Source organism: Chrysemys picta, chromosome 6, assembly GCF_011386835.1.
Source record: "Chrysemys picta bellii isolate R12L10 chromosome 6, ASM1138683v2, whole genome shotgun sequence".
Lineage (NCBI taxonomy): Eukaryota > Metazoa > Chordata > Testudines > Emydidae > Chrysemys > Chrysemys picta.
The window spans coordinates 38,007,638-38,025,898 of NC_088796.1; the positions used below are offsets into that span (position 1 = coordinate 38,007,638).

Below are 18,261 nucleotides of genomic sequence, written 5' to 3' on the forward strand. Positions count from 1 at the left end.
TGCATATAGAGTGAAACATATATTGAGGAGCTCCTCAATATATGTTTCACTCTATATGCATCCGAAGAAGTGGGTTGTAGCCCACGAAAGCTTATGCTCTAATAAATGTGTTAGTCTCTAAGGTGCCACAAGTACTCCTGTTCTTTTTGAGGATACAGACTAACACGGCTGCTACCCTGAAACCTGTCAGTGAGCACTGAGTTTTCAGGAAACTCCTAAAGTTAGAGTTTCATCCAGCAGAGGGCTCTAATACCTCAGCTAAACCTCTGAAATGAGACTCAAACCAATTTCCCTCAGTATCCGTAAACACCCATTCATACGGATTGTTCCATTTCTCTACTCACTTATTCTGACCTAAAACATAAGAGAGAGTGGGTCTGAGTTTTTCCAAGCATGGTTTGGGCACAGAGACAAATTGATTCATTTTATACAAAAATATATTGGCCTTAGGGAGAAGCCTCTAGTTATTAAAGAGGAGTGACTAAAAGTGCTACATTAGGCTCTGTGGTTTTGAGTGGCCAAAGGGTTTTGTGCAAGGTAGTGAATTTGAGAATAATTTGGAGGTACTTAAATTACAACATACTACACATGCATACAAACCTATAGGATGAATCAGGACCACCCCTCTGAAAGGATAAGTTCCCCTTCAACTGTTACCAACTCAGATGTTTACTTTCAACAACCTTGAGGTGGAGAGAAGTAGGTCAAAGGACTTGGGAAACTAAAGTTGCTCCTTCTCTTGCCAGGGGGTGAGTCAGGCGTGTATACTATGATGGAGATAAAACAATTCTATGCATCACTACTCACCTTTAAGAAAAAAAGAGTGTTGCTGACCTGTTTCTGGATGTCTACCTATTCTTTTGTTTGCTGGTTAAATAAGGCTTCATGGGGCAAAGAGGGCTGACTACAAAGTCTGGCCTGGCCACATAAGATGTGGAAAAATAATCCAGTATGTGAATAAGGAATTACTGAGGTAGGGAATGTTTGCTCTTTTAGAGGTAGGGGTCTTTTAGAAGGGCAGTGCTTTTACAGTAAGAAAACTAAGCAGTAGCAGCCTCTCCTCAGCACACCTACACAGAAGGAAAATGTAGCTTTATTTCCCTTTCCCCACCTCCATCACCTCCCGAAAATGTTTTCTAGAAATTACCAGGCATGAGGAGTAATTTTTGGAAACGTAGTATTCCATGTAAATAGTGACTGTACATACATTATTCTCATAGAAAGATGGGCAGTGCTAACACAAGTGTGTATCTTGGTCTTTTCTGAGATTTGTTTGCCAATTCATCAAAAAAAAAAAAAAAAAAATCCACCAAAACAGTAAATCAAAAACTTCACTCACCCAGCACATTTGGAAATACGAGTTATAAAACACTCATTTAAGAGATTAATAATTACATGCTGGAAGATAGGTATAAATCTTAGTTCTTTAATATCTTATTACAGTATTTCAAAACAACTTCGATGGAGTTTTTTCATCATGTTATTAAAAAACAACTCATTGGGGGTATTCAGTCTTTTACACAGATTAAGATAAAATTAATGAAGAAATTCAAACTAAGCATTGCAGCATTGTGATTTATTTTGTTACAAAAAAACAGTATTAGAAATATATGTCTAATAGTCTTCAAGTAGCAACTAAGTCCCCATATACCACTTTAACATTTAACAAGGCAGAAAAACAAGAATCAAATCTATGTTTATTAGTTCAATAAGGAAGACTCTGATATGTTATTTTTATAAGATGTCACTTGCAACACTATTCTGGTAATCCTGTACATATAACAATAAAACATGCCTTTTTGGAGTTCTTTAACCACTAATACAAACGGGTGGGTCAGAAGACACATTTTAGAGAACATCACAACTCCAGCAGATCAGAGCAGAGTACAAGATAGATTTCAGCCCATCACTAGTGAGAGTTGTCACAAAAACAAAATCAATCAATCAATGCTGTATGGTGTGCATCTCAAGGCAGAATATAATTTAGCTTAGTTCTGCATAATAGTCATCCCTTGACCATCTCACAGAAGTAGAGGGACACTATCTGCATATAGCTCTAGGTCCTATAAATTGCTACTAAGCCAGCTGACATGTCCCTCTGACCAGTCCCTTATCAGTTTATTCTGCATAGTTTGGAGTTAACTAGTACACAATCATCTGCCCCTTCTCCCTCTCCATAAATCTGTGTAGTCTGCAATCTCTTTGAACAGTTCATTTAGTACCACATGGCAAAAACATGCTATTAACAGAGAAACTTAGCCATGAATTTTACAAAACAATTTCTCATTAGGCACCGTTCATTTCCACAGGCAGTGGAAAGGAGAAAGAATACAGCAAAATAAAGTAATGAAACTGCCATTTGTATTTTACACAAAACCTATTCTAAAAATTTAATATGGTTTTGGTTGTTGAATTGCGTGATTTTTTTTCCAGTAAACATTCCTGTTTGCTGATATCAAAATACAGCTACAGACAATTTTGAATAGTATGAGGTAAGATTGTTATTCTACTTCAATGAATCACTTTTTTTTTGACTGGATGTTAAATCAAAAGTTTTTATGTTCAATTAAGTAAAAACAAACATTTTTAAAAGTTCATTAACTTAAATCATTTTAGTAAAAGACTTTATAATCCAAAAATCTCTCTTTTAAAAACACACTAATCTGCCAAGGTTTTATTTAACTTACATTCTTTAATATGGTACAGTTTGTACAAAAAATATGAATGTTTACAGGTATTAACTATATTAATGTGTTTTAGTCTCTATAAATTATGCATGTAACTGATTTTTCATGGTTATTTCAATAAAATTAAACTACAGTTTCAACAGCTTATGATATCAGTTAAAATGAATGCTCTTTATACCTTTTCTTAGTGCTCAAAGTATTCTGTACTTATCATACACATTTTCTTAAAGAAGATTTTTATTTATATGCATCTCACCTGTAAGAATGCAATTAAATATTCATTTCTTCTAGGTAAAAAGAGAAAATTTCTCTAGATATGTGCAGCAAGTCACTGAAAACCTGCAAATCTTTAATCAGAAAATTACCCCTCCCCCCACCCCGCAATATCAGAAACCCAAATAACTTATTGTAAAAATACAAGCTCTGTTTTGGAAAAACATGTAAAATGTACACAGTGTAGTGTGCACCTAAATATCTTGATTGTCAAGTAGTACAAGTTACTGATCTGAGATGTACACATTTATATAGATGAGACATTGCTTCAGTGATCTTTGCTTTTGCTGATTCCGTTTTTCATAGTCTTTGGTGGTCTCTGCCCTCTGGTGTAAGCATGATACCAGAAGTGGAGAAACAGGAGTAAAAACATAGAGCCATAGAGCCAAATAATGAATATAAAAACTGGATACTGGTATGGACAATCATCCATAAAGTAGATTTGTCCTATGTGAACTGTAACCATAAGAAATTGAACCTGGAGGAAACAGACAAGGAAAAATATGCTCAGTTATGCATTATGATTTAAAAGAAAAATGTAAAAAGGTCATAGAATCATAGAATATCAGGGTTGGAAGGGACTTCAGGAGGTCATCTAGTCCAACCCCCTGCTCAAAGCAGGACCAATTCCCAACTAAATCATCCCAGCCAGGGCTTTGTCAAGGCTGACCTTAAAAACCTCTAAGGAAGGAGATTCCACCACCTCCCTAGGTAACCCATTCCAGTGCTTCACCACCCTCCTAGTGAAAAAGTTTTTCCTAATATCCAATAAAGATATACTAGAGAGAAGTTTAAATAGCTGTCAGCATAACGTGTGCACACACAAAAAGAGAAGGTTGATGAGAAATTGGAGTTTTGCAGGACTACACAAATTGTCTCTCCTACTTGGCCAGGGAGAGGTTTTTTGTTTTTTTTAATTAAGTAACTTTGTTTTAAAGTTATAAACATCATCATGGTACAAGGATAGGGGAGCAGATCCATATCAGGGAGACCAGGGAAGGATCTCTTCCTACCAGTCAGAAGGAAAGGCCTGGCTGGAGCTATTTTCAAGGTGGCACATTCTCAGAGGGATTGATTTTGCCACCCCTTAAACTTGACTAGTCCCATTGACTACTTGCAGAATAATGTGGTAAACTAGAAGTATTAGGCCATTGAGCAGAGGCATAAACAAACTTCTCTTCCTATAGAAGATTTTAATAGTTAGGGATTACATCTGTTTAGTTTAAAGAGGAAACAAAAATGGTAGCATGTCTAAAGTATATAAAATGGAACAGAAAGTCCCGGGGGTACTCTTGTTTAGTGCAAGAACAAAATGGCAGCCAAAGAAATTTAAAAGGTAATCAAGTTGATAATGGTTAAAAAAAAAAAAAGTTTCCTTTGTTTCCCCTTTCCACACTATGATTTATTTGGAGAACTCAGAGCCACACAATATTGAGGCACAGAATTTAAAAGGGTTTTTTAAGAAAGATTGTCATACGAAAATCGTAATGCTCAATTACAATAGCTATGATAAAAATGCTTCAGACAATTCAGTTATTTCTTAATAAGGCCAAATCCAAATTAAAAAGAGATATCATCAACTTCTGTAGACCCAAATGTTTACCTTACTTTAAAGGAAGATAAATCCTAAGAAATAGTCCTTGTAACCTTCCTTTTTAAAAAAATGTAAACTGTTAGCTTATTTAATACTGTTTTGCAAATTTCTTTAAAAAAAAAAAAAAAAACACACAAAACAAAAAAAAACAACACACTTTGTTCCTAGTGAGAGTTCATACTCCAACAGTCCTTAAATGGACAAATAGTTCTTTATCAATACACTTAAGAGTACAAAGCAATTAAATACACCGAGTACCTACAACTCCCACTGACTTCAAAGATAACTGTGGGTTCTCAGAACCTCCGGAAATCAGGTCAACAGATTTTATTTACACAGTTGACTGGTCTCAGGATTTCTGCTGAACTCAGTTGAAAAGTGAAGGTAAAACTCTTTTGTGCCATTGTAAAAATAATTCTTAACCACGTTCACAGAAGTGACATTAAGAACTCACTCACATACAACTTGACTGACTGCAAAAAGTCTGGCTCAGACACAATACTCACAAGCTGTATAGATGTCATGTGTTTTTTCCACCACAAGTATTTATAATAGGCTGGTCCCAGTGAACAGAGTCCATAGTAGCTGTACATGATGACGTGCACAACACAGTTTAATAGAGCATGGAATGTTCCTAACCCACCTGTAGAATAATAAAAATAGTCTAAGATTGTTACACCAGCGATCCTAAAAAAACAGTCGTGTCTAGCAACCAAGCAAGGTTTTTGCCTTGTGTTAGTTAAGTAGAAAACTAGATAAAAGCATGAGGCTCTGTGTGGAGCGGTGTCCCGACTTTCACTAGCACATAAAACAAAGATTCAAGTTAAGCTCTGTAGTCACCAACTCTGAAAGATTTCAGCAGTTCCCTTTCTTCTCAGTAAATGCTTATGTAACTACTTTAGTCAATACAAACATTGCGGCCTTTTACTAGGGTAAGTCAATTTTCCGAAGCTGTAATAAAAGTGTAATTAGTCTAACTGAATGCAAATAAGTTTTTTGTTACTGTGTTACATGAAGGGGGCTCAAATACCTCTGCGACATCACCCCTCCTGCTCTACCTCTTTTCTAGATCCCTTGATTGGCTTTTCATAAGTCCAGGGGCTGAAACCATATAGCAATCCTACCTCTAGCCCTTAGAGGTTCCCAGTAAAGGTACTACAGCTCAAGGCTCTACTCTCTATTCTTTTGAGTCACTCTCTGGGGACAGCTCCAGAGGATCCATGTTCCCAGGACCAGGGAAGACCCAAGGGGCAGAGGTGTGGGACCTCAAGATGTGTGACCTCAGCTGCCCATGCAACCCTCAAGTTTGGGCCCAAACCCATTAAATGGAATGATAATGAAGGAACTCGTCATTGAGGGGATCCATGCAGATATTTCCTTCTCCAGAACCCTCTCTCCTGCTCAGTTTCCAATAGGGTTAAATTATCTTGGCCATAGTAGTAATATTTAAGAAGTGACTTGAGTTTTAAATATAGCTGGTCAAAAAATGGTTTATAGAGAGACAGAGAAAAGCATTTTGATTATTTGGTGGAAATTCAAATACAAAACATTCTACATTTCCAGGTGAGAAATCCATGAAAAAACTTTTAGCAAAAAAATAATTTGGTTGAAAGCCCAATTATGTATCAAAAACAGTTTCAACTAGCCCTAATTTTAAAAATAAAGGTTTCCTTTATTAATGTTTAGAGAAGTTAGTGGAGCTTTCCCCCTACACAGATGACCATCATCAGTTTTAATTGAAAATTCTCTCTGAAATGTTGTGTTTCTAGGTCACATATTCCCAAACAATTTGACTGCTTTTCTGAGACTAAATTTATTTACCTTTTTAGGCTGCATAGTGAAAATTCATGGAAGAAGCCTCAAAATGAGTTACCGTACATTAGAAAAAAGCTACCTAGGCAACATTACAAAAATACTGTTACAGAAGAAAGTCACTGCGCTGCATAAAAATGGTTTTCAATTCTCTTTGTCAGGTCATAAGAAGGAGAAGATCCTCATCTCGTCAAAAAAATCATTTGGATGATTTGGACTAAGAACAAGGTCAGAGGGCTGGGCAGTAGACAGCATAATGCTATTATTTAAAGGAAAGAAACAACTAGGAAATGAAATACAAGATAAACATCAGTTGTACTGAAATTCTTGGAAATTATTTTAAGACATCAAAGAGAACATTTGGAAAGATTAGTTTAAAAGATAGGCAATAAAGCTTTGAGAAAGAAACAATACTCTAAAGGTTACATGAGGGAATATTACTGACTCAAGTCAAAATGGATCTCTCACACTTTGTGGAAAGCATTTGCCAGATTACCACATAGAAGATTTAAGTCTGAGATGCCTTGTCATGGAACAAGTGCACAGCTGGTATACCATTCTGAAGCCCAGCTAAAGGGCAGGAAATTAACAGTATGGGTAATGTAATCTTTGTTTTTTTTTGGGGGGGGGGGGGGGGGCTACTGTTAAGTGCTGGGCATACCAGATTAATGTGTTTTATATTAACAGATCTAAAAAGGTCTGATTTGTAAACAGAGGAAGGTAACTCCAATTTTAGTACTACAGTACCACTGATTTGGGGAAAAGGATGCAGTTCAAAACATGAGAGTTTCTTTATATATTAGAAATTGGACTCAAACACAGTGAAAATATAGCAGTCTCCTTCATTAGCTAACTGCACATTAGACAACTTTCCATGGAATCCACGCAAACCTTTTGTACCTCTTTCAGGACATATTTTTGTATGCATGCAACTAATATACACAGGAGGGATTAGGAAGGCAAAGGTTCTCTCCTTCAATTAAGCATCAAAGCTGTGGAAAAAACCAATGTCAAGGAAGATGGGTGAAATGTTACAGAAAAGGAAACTATGCCCAGACAAGTCTCCACTGATTTTTCAACTAGTAACCCCTTCCAGACACACCACCCCAGGAATAAAATCCCCCACCACGGGTTCCAACAGGCTTGCATTCTCTCTGCAGGTTTCAAGCTGTATGCTCTTTTTAGGCTATGTCTATACTACAAGCCAGGGCTATGATTCCCCAGCTCACGTACACATTTGCAGTAGCTTGATGAGAGCTGGCATGAGTATAAATAGTAGCATCACTGTGGTACAATGGGCAGCAGCACAACTTAGCTAGTATGTGCCCACTATTTTCAGGATGCTTATACTCTTCATGGCAAGCCATGCCGGACACTGCATGTCTGGCCGTAGTAAGGTTACTATTTATATGTGCACTAGCGCTCATCAAGCTACTGCAGGTATACGTATGTGAGCTGGAGAATCATGCTTCTAGCTCAAGATGCAGCCTTAAGTCTGTTACACTGTAAAGCCCCAGGTTAGAAAGACCATGTATTCTACAAGCTTCTGATGCAAGGATCTCTGGATTTTTGTCATTTCTGCTCTGTGGAGAGATTGTTGAGGCGAGCGGAGGGATTTATAAGTTAGGGTAACAAGAGAGTATAAAGACCAAGATGAGGGAAAAACAGCAGGTGGTTTTCCCAGTTCCCAAACATTTGGATGCTATCTGGCTGAATTTCCAAATCTTTTAAGTTGCTGGCCCTCCACAAACAGATATTACTGTATCTAACTAGCGCTGGAAAAGTTACAGCCTTATCTCTCGCTACAGTTCTGCTCCCAAAGGCCAGTCAGAAATAGTTGCAACAAAAACTAGAATAATTTCTAAATAAAATTAAGGCTATAGAGAGAAAGAATGATGAGAAAACACTCTCCCCTCTGATTAGATTTGTGTGTTCCAAGGGACAATGTCAACATGAAATCTACTCAATTATTTTTTGAAGTAGTTTCAATAATAAAGTACCTGCCCCATAATTCCCCCGCTGGGTTTTACAAACCACAACCTCCCCATTGGTATGCCATCCCTTCTGCCCCTAGCTGCCTCCCACCTCCACCCCCAGCAACAGGGGGAAGTGACTATACACAATGTGTTGCCAAATGGAAGATTTCTCCCTCCTTTATAATCTAGTTCAGGTACAGTAATCATTGGGCATTGCTTGTAACTCTAGTAGATACAAATTATGACCAAGTAATTTTTCTTTTTAATTGACCGTGTCCATTTGAACATGTTTTTCATTTATAGAGTATGGAGGTTTTACTACAACACATATAGCATAATTTTAGCTCTCTTGACTACCTGCAGCAAATTTGACTCCGAACCACCAGGTCCACGGCATGATTGAGTGATGCAAGACATGCAGGAATGTAATTTGGCCCTCTTTCTTTCGCAGAACAAAAAAGATCTGAAATAGTTTTAAGAATAAGAGATTAGAAAAGTAACACGTAAAAGTAGTTTGCAGTTGTACGCACAAACGTAGGTTGCTCAACACAGTACATTAAAATTCTTTGCACTTATGCTGATTTTATGTATGTGGAAATTGAGTGACAGACTGAGGGGTTGATTCTCAAAGGCACTGAATAATCTAAACTTCTATTACAAATAATGCTGCAGAAGATCAGCATTTCTGATCAGTTCAGATGTCTCAACTCCTAGCTCCATGCTCAAGCCACTAGACCACAACCACCTCTCCTTCTAGGATTCTTCATCCACAGCACAGTAACGCCTCACTTAAAGTCATCCCGGTTAACATTGTTACGTTGCTAAGCAATTAAGGAACACGCTCATTTAAAGTTGTGCAATGCTCCACTATTACGTTGTTTGGCTGCCTGCTTTCTCCACAGCTGGCAGCCTCCCTACGATATTGCCCCCCCCCCCCCCCCGCACGCCTCCCACCCCCCAGCAGACCCCACAGATCAGTGCCTTCCCCCTCTTCCCCGCACCTCCTGCCCGCGGCAATCAGCTGGCTTGTGGCATTTAGGAGGCAGGAGGGAGGAGCGAGGACTCGGCACACCTCCCCCCTCCCTCCCCTGCCTCCTGCCCGCGACAATCAGCTAGCTTGCAGGGTTCAGAAGTGGGGGGGAGAGCAAGGATGTAACGTGCAAAGTAAAGGGGGAGGAGGTGGGAGGAGAGAAGAGGCGGGTCCAGGGTGGGAGCTTGGGGGAAGGGGTGGAGTGGATGGGCCGAGGATTGAGCCTCCTGCCCCCGGCAAAGTCAGTGCCTGTGCTTGCAAGAACAGCAAGAGGAGCAGCCGGACAATCCATCCTCTTCCATTCTCTGACTCCATCACCTCAACCAAGCTTCATACTCAGCAGTGATGATTGTAATATTAAATTGTTCCTTTAAAATAGTTTAAAAAACTTACACAGTACCTGTATTAAATTGCTTGTTTAAAATGCCTTTTGTCTGGCAAAAAAAAAAAAAAAAAAAGTTTCCCTGAAACCTAGCACCCCCTATTTACATTAATTCTTATGGGGAAATTGGATTTGCTTAACATATGCTCCTGAAAAATGTGACTAAGTGAAACTAACTATAACGTTAAGTGAGGAGTTACTGTATTACAAAACTGTCTATGTAAGATATAGCAAAAAAACAAATATTCATACTGGTTCAGTGTTTCGTCATTGTAGTGAGGGTCTGGAAAATCAGGCCCGGGTACCCCTTCATGCTTCAATTTCTGATCTGTACAAGGGTTATAATGGTACTTCACCTTTTTAAAACTCTTGAGATCTATGACTAAAACATTAAGTGCAAAATTGAACTAATGTGAAGCACGTAGGCAAGGTTTAGAAAGAATTTAAAGCAAGAGAAGTGTGATTTTCAACATATTTAGTGAGGAAGTCAATTCCAGATGCAGCAATCTAAATGAAAGTGACACCCATTTTATGGTGGCCAATTACTGGGAAGTAACTTAAGAGCCGAATACCCGAGAATGAGAGTGTGCAGGATGAAGAGGTGGATATGAAATCAGAGGGTTGAATGAAATAAATCCACAGAATCCTGAAAGCCAGAAAGGTACTTTTAATACATTCAGGGATGGCTATGAAGCCAGTGAAAGTAATGGAGGATGCAGGAAAGATGACCCCAATTCCAGGACTGAACTGTCCAGCCAGAGTATTTTAGACCTCTTGAAGTTCTGAGTATAACAAGTTGAGAAGAGTATCGGAGGCAAATGAAAAGACAGGATTTTTTAAAGATCTGACTTCAAAGGCACAGAAGAAGTACACAGAAGGCAGAAAAGATTAGTTACACGATGGTTCTGATTAAAAGACAGACTATCTAGCACTTGACATGTTAAGAGCACTGCAGAGACAATAACTGTCCAAAGATGTGAAAAGGAAGGTGGGATAATATTGAGAGGGTTGAATGTGGATATTCTCTATGGACATAGTGCTTCCATAGTAAATGTCCATCAATCTGCCAAGGAAAAATGTTAAGGGAGTAAAGGGCAAAAACATTCTAAAAGTAGAATACAATAGATGGGAATGAATGAATAAATAAAATAAATAAATAAAGAGTAGAGTCGGATGGCAAGAGCAAGTAGAAGATGGCACCCAGAAAGAGGGGACTAGAGTGTTCAGATGTGACAGAGAAAACATACATACAAGACTGTTTTCATATGGCTAGAAATAGTAAATTTAGCAGCACAATAGTAACACATTAGTATGTTGCCAAAGTTTCAAGCAATTAAACTTTCACAATCAAACTAAAAAGAAGCAGAGATATAGATACCTAAATAAACAAGAAGGCACAAGGGCAAATATACAACTAGAAGGATTCAGATGAAGAAAATAACTTTTCAGGTCCAGAACTAATTCAAGATCACCAGTCAGTAGATAGAGAAGAGAGGGAGGTCACTCAACTTCCATTTCCAGCATTCCTAATCTCTCCAACAGGAGATCTGAGGTCTAGTTAGTTGGGCCTTAGAAACAGTCCAGAGTGTCAGGTTAACATTGTGTTACTACACATGACTGCCAGGATGGGTACTTTAAATTGAGGCAGGTGAGTACAGTTGGCTGTGCCAGACCCCCAAGTGCCAATGTTTGAGAAACGTGAGGAAAAGTTGTTGGGGAGGAAGTGGAGGAAGACTTGAAGCATAACCAGCACTCGTTTCCAGCCTATCTACCCTAACGTAGTATTCCCAGGACAGTTTAAAAGAGTCATACCATGCTATCATTTTTAGAGACTTCCCATTGTAACTAATGAGGACATAGGCTTAAAATAGGGTTACCATTCGTCCGGATTTACCCGGACATGTCCTCCTTTTGTGTGCTAAAAATAGCGTCCGGGGGGAATTTGTAAAGCACTCACAATGTCCGGGATTTCCCCCTCCCCCGGCAGAGCGAGCGGCTGGGAGGGCTGCAGGAAAGTCCCGGGCTGGACTCCGGAGCAGCTTCCTCCTCCCACCCCCCCCTCCCTGCATTCTGAGCCGGCCGGCAGCTCCTCCTCCTGCAGCCCGCTCCGGCAACCCTGTGCAGGGCCAGGGACCGGGTTTTGTGTTGTGCAGGGGAGCTCAGCCATGTGTCCGGCTGGCACAGAGCCCAACACCCTGTTCTGAGCAGCAGGGTAAGGGGGGGCAGGAGAAGGGACAGGGAGGTTCTGGAGGGGGCAGTCAAGAAACGGGGGGGGGCTTTTGGAGGGGAGTGGAGAAAGTTTTGGGCAGTCAGGGTACAGGTAGGGGGTAGGGTCCTGGGGGGCAGTTGGGGGGGGTCTTAGGAGGGGGCAGTTAGGGGACAAGGAACAGGGAGTCTTAGGTAGGGGGTGGGGTTCTGGAGGGCAGTTAGGAGCAGGGGTCCCAGGAGGGGGCAGTCAGGGGACAAGGAGCGGGGGGTAGGGGGCTGGGAGTTCTGGGGGGGAGCTGTCAGGGGGCAGGAGTGGGGAGAGGGATCGGAGCAGTCAGGGGACAGGGAGCAGAGGGGTTTAGATGGGTTGGGAGTTCTGGGGGGGCTGTCAGGGGGCAGGAGTGTGGAGAGGGATCGGAGCAGTCAGGGGACAGGGAGCAGAGGGGTTTAGATGGGTTGGGAGTTCTGGGGGGGCTGTCGGGGCAGGAGTGTGGAGAGGGATCGGAGCAGTCAGGGGACAGGGAGCAGAGGGGTTTAGATGGGTTGGGAGTTCTGGGGGGGGCTGTCAGGGGGTGGGGAGTGGTTGGATGGGGCGTGGGAGTCCCAGGGGTCTGTCTGGGGGTGGGGGTGTGGATAAGGGTTGGGGCAGTCAGGGGACAAGAGGCAAGGAGGCTTAGATAGGGAGTGGAGTCCCGGGGGGCAGTTAGGGGCAGGGGTCCCAGGAGGGGGCAGTCAGGGGACAAGGAACGGGGGGAGGGTTGGGAGTTCTGGGGGGGCGGGAAGTGGGAGGGGCAGGGGCGGGGCTAGGGCGGGGCTCCTCCCGTCCTCTTTTTTGCTTGTTGAAATATGGTAACCCTACTTAAAAGTTTATGGTACAGAAATGCCTGAAATGTTTCTCCACTCTCACTGTTATCCTTTACTAACAGATTCTGTTGATTGCTCACTAATCAGACCTCATATAGTCAAACAAACAGAGTACAGCTACTGTACGATCCAACTGCTATAAATTCCAATGTCCTTTTTTCTCTATGGAGATCACAGTATTTACCAGGTTGTGTCACTACATACTTACAGTGTCTAATAATTCAATGAATTTGGAGAAGTAGTACAGCCAACAAGTCCGAACCATCTAAAAAAATCCAAAAAATACACAGGGTCAAGTCTACTGAAGTCATTAGAACATCAGTATAATTTTTGTTGGTTTTCTTTAAAACCAAGGAAGCAAAACAAATGCCTTTTCAGCCTCAGGGAACTTTAAAATGTTGAACTAAATAAGCAAACACTGGATAAATTATTTAATTTTTTTTTTAATAAACCATTTTAATGAAATCTGAATATCACACAAGATATGTCAAGTCTACACTTTATATACTTTCTTAAAACATTTGAATAAAAAATAAATACGCTGAATCCATGAGTCTCTATCAAAACCTTTGAGTTAAAAGCTGCTTTTCCATAAAAAGAAACAATCTGGGGGAAAACATTTGATTTTGAGGTCAAGCTTTATAAATATAGCACAATATATCACCTATTGTATTAAGGGCTTGTTTGGTTTACAAACATATGTACTCCTAAGTAGAAAAAGATATACCAAATCTAGCATAAAGGTTCTATCTATTTAGTTGTAACTCAACATGTTTGAAGGGCTATATGAAGCAATGAAAATGTACCTTTCTTTAGGAAAGAACTGAAGAACAAATAGAAAAGTTGATTAATATTGAATATTTAAATCAAGGTTTCCACTTGGTGATTTGAGTCACTGATTTAAATCAATCCACCCTGCTAGCACATGTTGTCTCCAACATCCCTTTCATCACCCTTTATAGTCACTTATGTGCTCTTCATTATGCATCAAGGCATTTTCATTAAAAGCATTCCAAAAAATATAAAAAGTTAATGTAGCATAACAATTAGCTTCATTTGGTTACTTACTCTCAGAGCTGTAGGTGACTTGGAATAGTCAACAAGGTCACATCGGAATGAATAACCTGTGGCCCAACCAGACATAAGAAACTATAACAAGGAGAAAGGGGAAAGGAAAGATTTACTTTATCACTTGAGAAAATTAATTAATTTCAGTTGACCTTAATGATCACATAATGATTAAAAAAAAAAAAAAAAAGCCTGTGCAGTCAGTCAGCTTGTCAGCTGTTATCTACCTCAATGTGGGATGGCAACACTATTAAACTCGGCTGCTGTAGCACTGTAGAGATTTGAATCTCATAACTTGACAATATGGATGAGAACCCCAACTATACCCACGTCAGTGTACCTAAGCCTCAGTGCCACAAGAGAAGAAATAGCTGCTTCCCCGAACAGACATTAGATCAGTGTCTCTCTTCTCACTAGGGGAAGCAGGTGATTGAAACAAATAAACCATCCCCCAAAGAAGTGAGTATTGGTATTGAATCCAGGCATTTTGATACATAAGATACTTTTAAAAAGAGTCAAGTACCAACACAGAACCACATTTTTAATATTTAGAAGTTAAGGTAACTCAATTCTTCACAGATTTTCTACAAATGGAAATACAGTACATGCAGGACCAGGGAATTCAGCTAATTACATCTTTGTATTACAATGTAGCCTGTTCAGCATGTATTTGTGACTGGCCAACAGTGTAATAAAATAATATCACACCATAATGAGGAAATCCTAGTAACAAGAATTAACATCCAAAAGTTACTATGGCCACATAGAATTGGAACTGCAATTTGTACATTTGTCAGATGTCCCCTATGCACTTAATGATTTTGGCCAATTCACATGCTAGGTTGAACTGCACGTAGTTTCTTAGATCTATTTGCAAAAAGTCCATAATAGGGGATGACAAAAAAAAACCAAAAAGCAAATCCAAAAAAAGTTTTTACCAAAGTAAATAATGTTCTGCCGTGGGTTTCCCCGCCATTCACAACGTCCAGCTGAACTTCAGTTTATACACATACAACCTGTTTCAGCAACTGTTTTAGTGAGTTTGGTTGTCTGTAGCCAACAGAAGGGGCTTGAGGCTAGAGAAGAATCAGCACTGGACTTCTTTTATTTGGTCACAAGTATCTTGAGTTCTTGTCAAAAATATTTACTTTGTGATACAAGTTAGACTAACTGTCAGAAGATATGGGGAGCTGTCTTGAGATCACATGCAGATGTACAGTATCAATGTAACAGGTGTCGCATCTAATACTCCTTCTATTACTATATTAAAACTCAGCCAAGAGCAGCACTGTAAATATTACACTGTGTGTCTTCTCTCTTCCTCACCCCCTGAATCCCAGCCAATACTATAAAAACTTCACTTGTGTTGAATGAATATTCATTAATTAATCATAATTATCCATGCATGTATAATAGGAAACCAAGTTTTCCTAGTAGGTGAAGAGTTGTAGTTTCAATCAAACATTATTTGAATAAGACAAGTAAAAGATTACCCATTTAACAAAGCAGACACTGAAACCAACAGAATTTCAAACATTGTAAGTGAACTGAATACCAAACACACCCACAAATGGCTTATAGCCAATGAGGAAAAGAATTAATTAAATCTGGCATACGGTATCTATGCATTCTTTTGTGACATTTTAAATAAAGGCTTAATGATAGGCAAATCAAATATCACATTAGCATCAAAAGTGAAAGAGGCAAGTGTTTATTTTTTAAATACTCCTAAAAACAGCACAACCCTAACAAGATCTGTGGAAGCAGGAAATGCAAAAGGAAAGCATGCTTTTCAACCTTCTTTGCATTTATGGTATTTGGCACAACAATTATTAGCCAACGTATCCGTTTTTTTTTTTTTTAAAAGACAAATGTAAAGACTTTGGAGCACTGTTTTTAAAAGCAAAAGCTCAGTCTAACACATTATGAAGGTTATGGGAACTGGGTTAACTGAAGTACAGCCAATTTGGCAGCAGTATCTGAAAAATTCCCTAACCAGTATGCCAAAGATGAAAATAGCTACCACAATAGTGTTGTTTCAGCTGGCCAGTTGTAGAAAACTATCAGGCAGCTGCTTGTAGTATTGCTGAGTAGCCACACTGTTTATTGTCCCAATTTAGTCTCTTTAAACTGGCATTTCTTTAAGTGTGTAAGAGTTAACTCTAAAAGACTATTTGTAGGTGCACACCATGCACATACAGAAATTTATTTTCTTGGTCATTAAACCCAATGCATCTCACTTGATCACGGTCTAGTAAAAATGTTCTTTTCTCCTAAAAAGCCTAGCTTTTTGTTGAACCACAAGTCAAACACCCCAGAACTCTTCTAGGAAAGGTTTTATTAATTATTCTAGAAACCTTGTTTTATATGGATTGAGACCTTAGACTAAATTTTGTAAATAAAAGGATCATTTGCAACATTACAAAAGTGCGATTGTGCAATTTAAAAACCAAAAACTAATTGAAGAGGATCTTGCACTTAAACATTCCCTGTGCGGTGTGGAAAATCTCAACTTATTCAATCATGTGGCAGCCACAAAAAGTAAAAGACTATAAACCAAGCATGCAACCTGCCAGTCTAGTTTAACCTTCCTCGCCCAAAGAAGTTCAAAAACTAAAAATCTAAATATTTTCCAGGTTTTAAAGCAGGGGTTCTCAAACTGGGGGTTCAGGACCCCTCGGGGGTCACGAGGTTATTACATGGGGGGTCGTGAGATGTCAGCCTCCACTCCAAACCCTGCTTTGCCTCCAGCATTTATATTGGTGTTAAATATATTTTTTTAAAAAGTGTTTTTAATTTATAAAGGGGGGGGATGTCACACTCAGAGGCTTGCTATGTAAAAGGGGTTACCAGTACAAAAGTTTGAGGACCACTGTTTTAAAGTGTTCTATTATGGTCTAATATAAAATACACAATCACCCTCTTGACTGTGTTTAACTTTCATTTACAGTCATTGTTAAATTTCTATACTTTGTCCTAAGAAAAATGCCAAATGATTTTTCTCAGGGAGGTTCTCTCTCATCAATTATGCTAATTGTCACAATTACGGTATCCAAAAAAATTACATAATAATAGCTGAGCTAGCTGGAAAAAAAAAGTTAAACAAGTAATTATAAAGAAATACTTACTTCATAAGTCAAATACACTGAAAGGGCTACCACACCAAAATTGTAAAATGCCATTATCTGCCTGAGTTCAAAAGGTTTTCGGTTTTCCATGAGTTTTGGTCCCAAAGAAGTGACAAAATAAATATAGGCTCCAATGATAATAGTCTGTGGCACAGGTGAAGACATGAGTAGGAAGCCTTCCACTCTTGGATCTAGAAGAGAGAGAAAAAAAATCCACAGGTTTTTCATAATGCTTTTTACATCTACATTAGCTTAAAAATGAGGATATTCTTTTGTTAAATTCTTTTCTTAAATTGTTTCTGCTTTCACTACTCAGGTTTTAGAATCACTTATTAGCTTTGGGTTTTTATAACTTGCTTTAACAAGATTTAGTACCTCCAGGGTTGTTAGCCTCTTCACAAACCAACATTGGTCCTTGCCAGATTCTTTGGAATACCAATCAAGGTGAGTGATTAAAGCCGCTGCTGCCCTTGACCACATAATCTCCAGAGACCAGAGGTCAGTTTCTTTCCATTCATCACCTGGCAGTGATTTATTCTCAGTTTAAGTCTTCACGTTTAACTCAAATTAAAAAGGCCATTTTATTGGCAATGTAGAGAAAAACCTTAATATATACTCAGCTATACTAATACACCTCTACCCTGATATAACGCTGTCCTCGGGAGCCAAAAAAAAAAAAAAAAAAAAAAAAAAAAAAAAATCTTACCGCGTTATAGGTGAAACCACATTATATCGAACTTGCTTTGATCCACCAGAGTGCGCAGCCCTGCCCCCCCCCGGAGCGCTGCTTTACCGCATTATATCCGAATTAGTGTTATATCAGGTCGTGTTATATCGGGGTAGAGGTATACTATAAATTGCACCACTAACCAGGCACAAAAATCTTACATTTAAAGTTTACACATGTGCTTGCTTTTACTGCACACCACATCATCCTCAGGTACAATTGGCTGTTCTGTCCCACACACAAATAGTACAAATAGTCATTAAAGGATATTGCCTAATTCCCCACTTCCAATCTCATATGCACTGTCAGGCAATTCTCTGTCCACACCTTGAAGAAAATTCTGGGCATACTGGCTAAGCAAACCTTTCCCAACAGACTCGTATGTAATTCTAAAGCTATCTGCCCACATAGAGTCATCCTTCACATACTCCTCCCTCGCCATGATAAAAACCAACAGAAATCTATTAACAGGTATACTTTGCAGATTTATTCATCCATAGATTGTAAGCAGA

The 18,261-nt window shown here is 39.2% G+C and overlaps 1 protein-coding gene across 5 annotated transcripts in view; it reads right to left on the bottom strand.

Moving 5' to 3' along the window:
• Positions 1-1,406: 1,406 nt before the first annotated feature.
• Positions 1,407-18,261, bottom strand: part of ELOVL7 (ELOVL fatty acid elongase 7) — a 58,715-nt gene continuing 41,860 nt past the window's right edge. For all 5 annotated transcript variants that reach the window (XM_065599010.1, XM_065599011.1, XM_005281017.5 and 2 more), the window contains 6 exons: positions 17,023-17,213; positions 13,895-13,975; positions 13,035-13,091; positions 8,700-8,805; positions 5,061-5,197; positions 1,407-3,438 (listed from right to left, as the gene is read on the bottom strand). In XM_065599010.1, the coding sequence (XP_065455082.1) occupies positions 3,229-3,438; positions 5,061-5,197; positions 8,700-8,805; positions 13,035-13,091; positions 13,895-13,975; positions 17,023-17,213 (782 nt within the window). In that variant the 3' untranslated portion in view covers positions 1,407-3,228. The remainder of the gene's footprint in view (positions 3,439-5,060; positions 5,198-8,699; positions 8,806-13,034; positions 13,092-13,894; positions 13,976-17,022; positions 17,214-18,261) is intronic.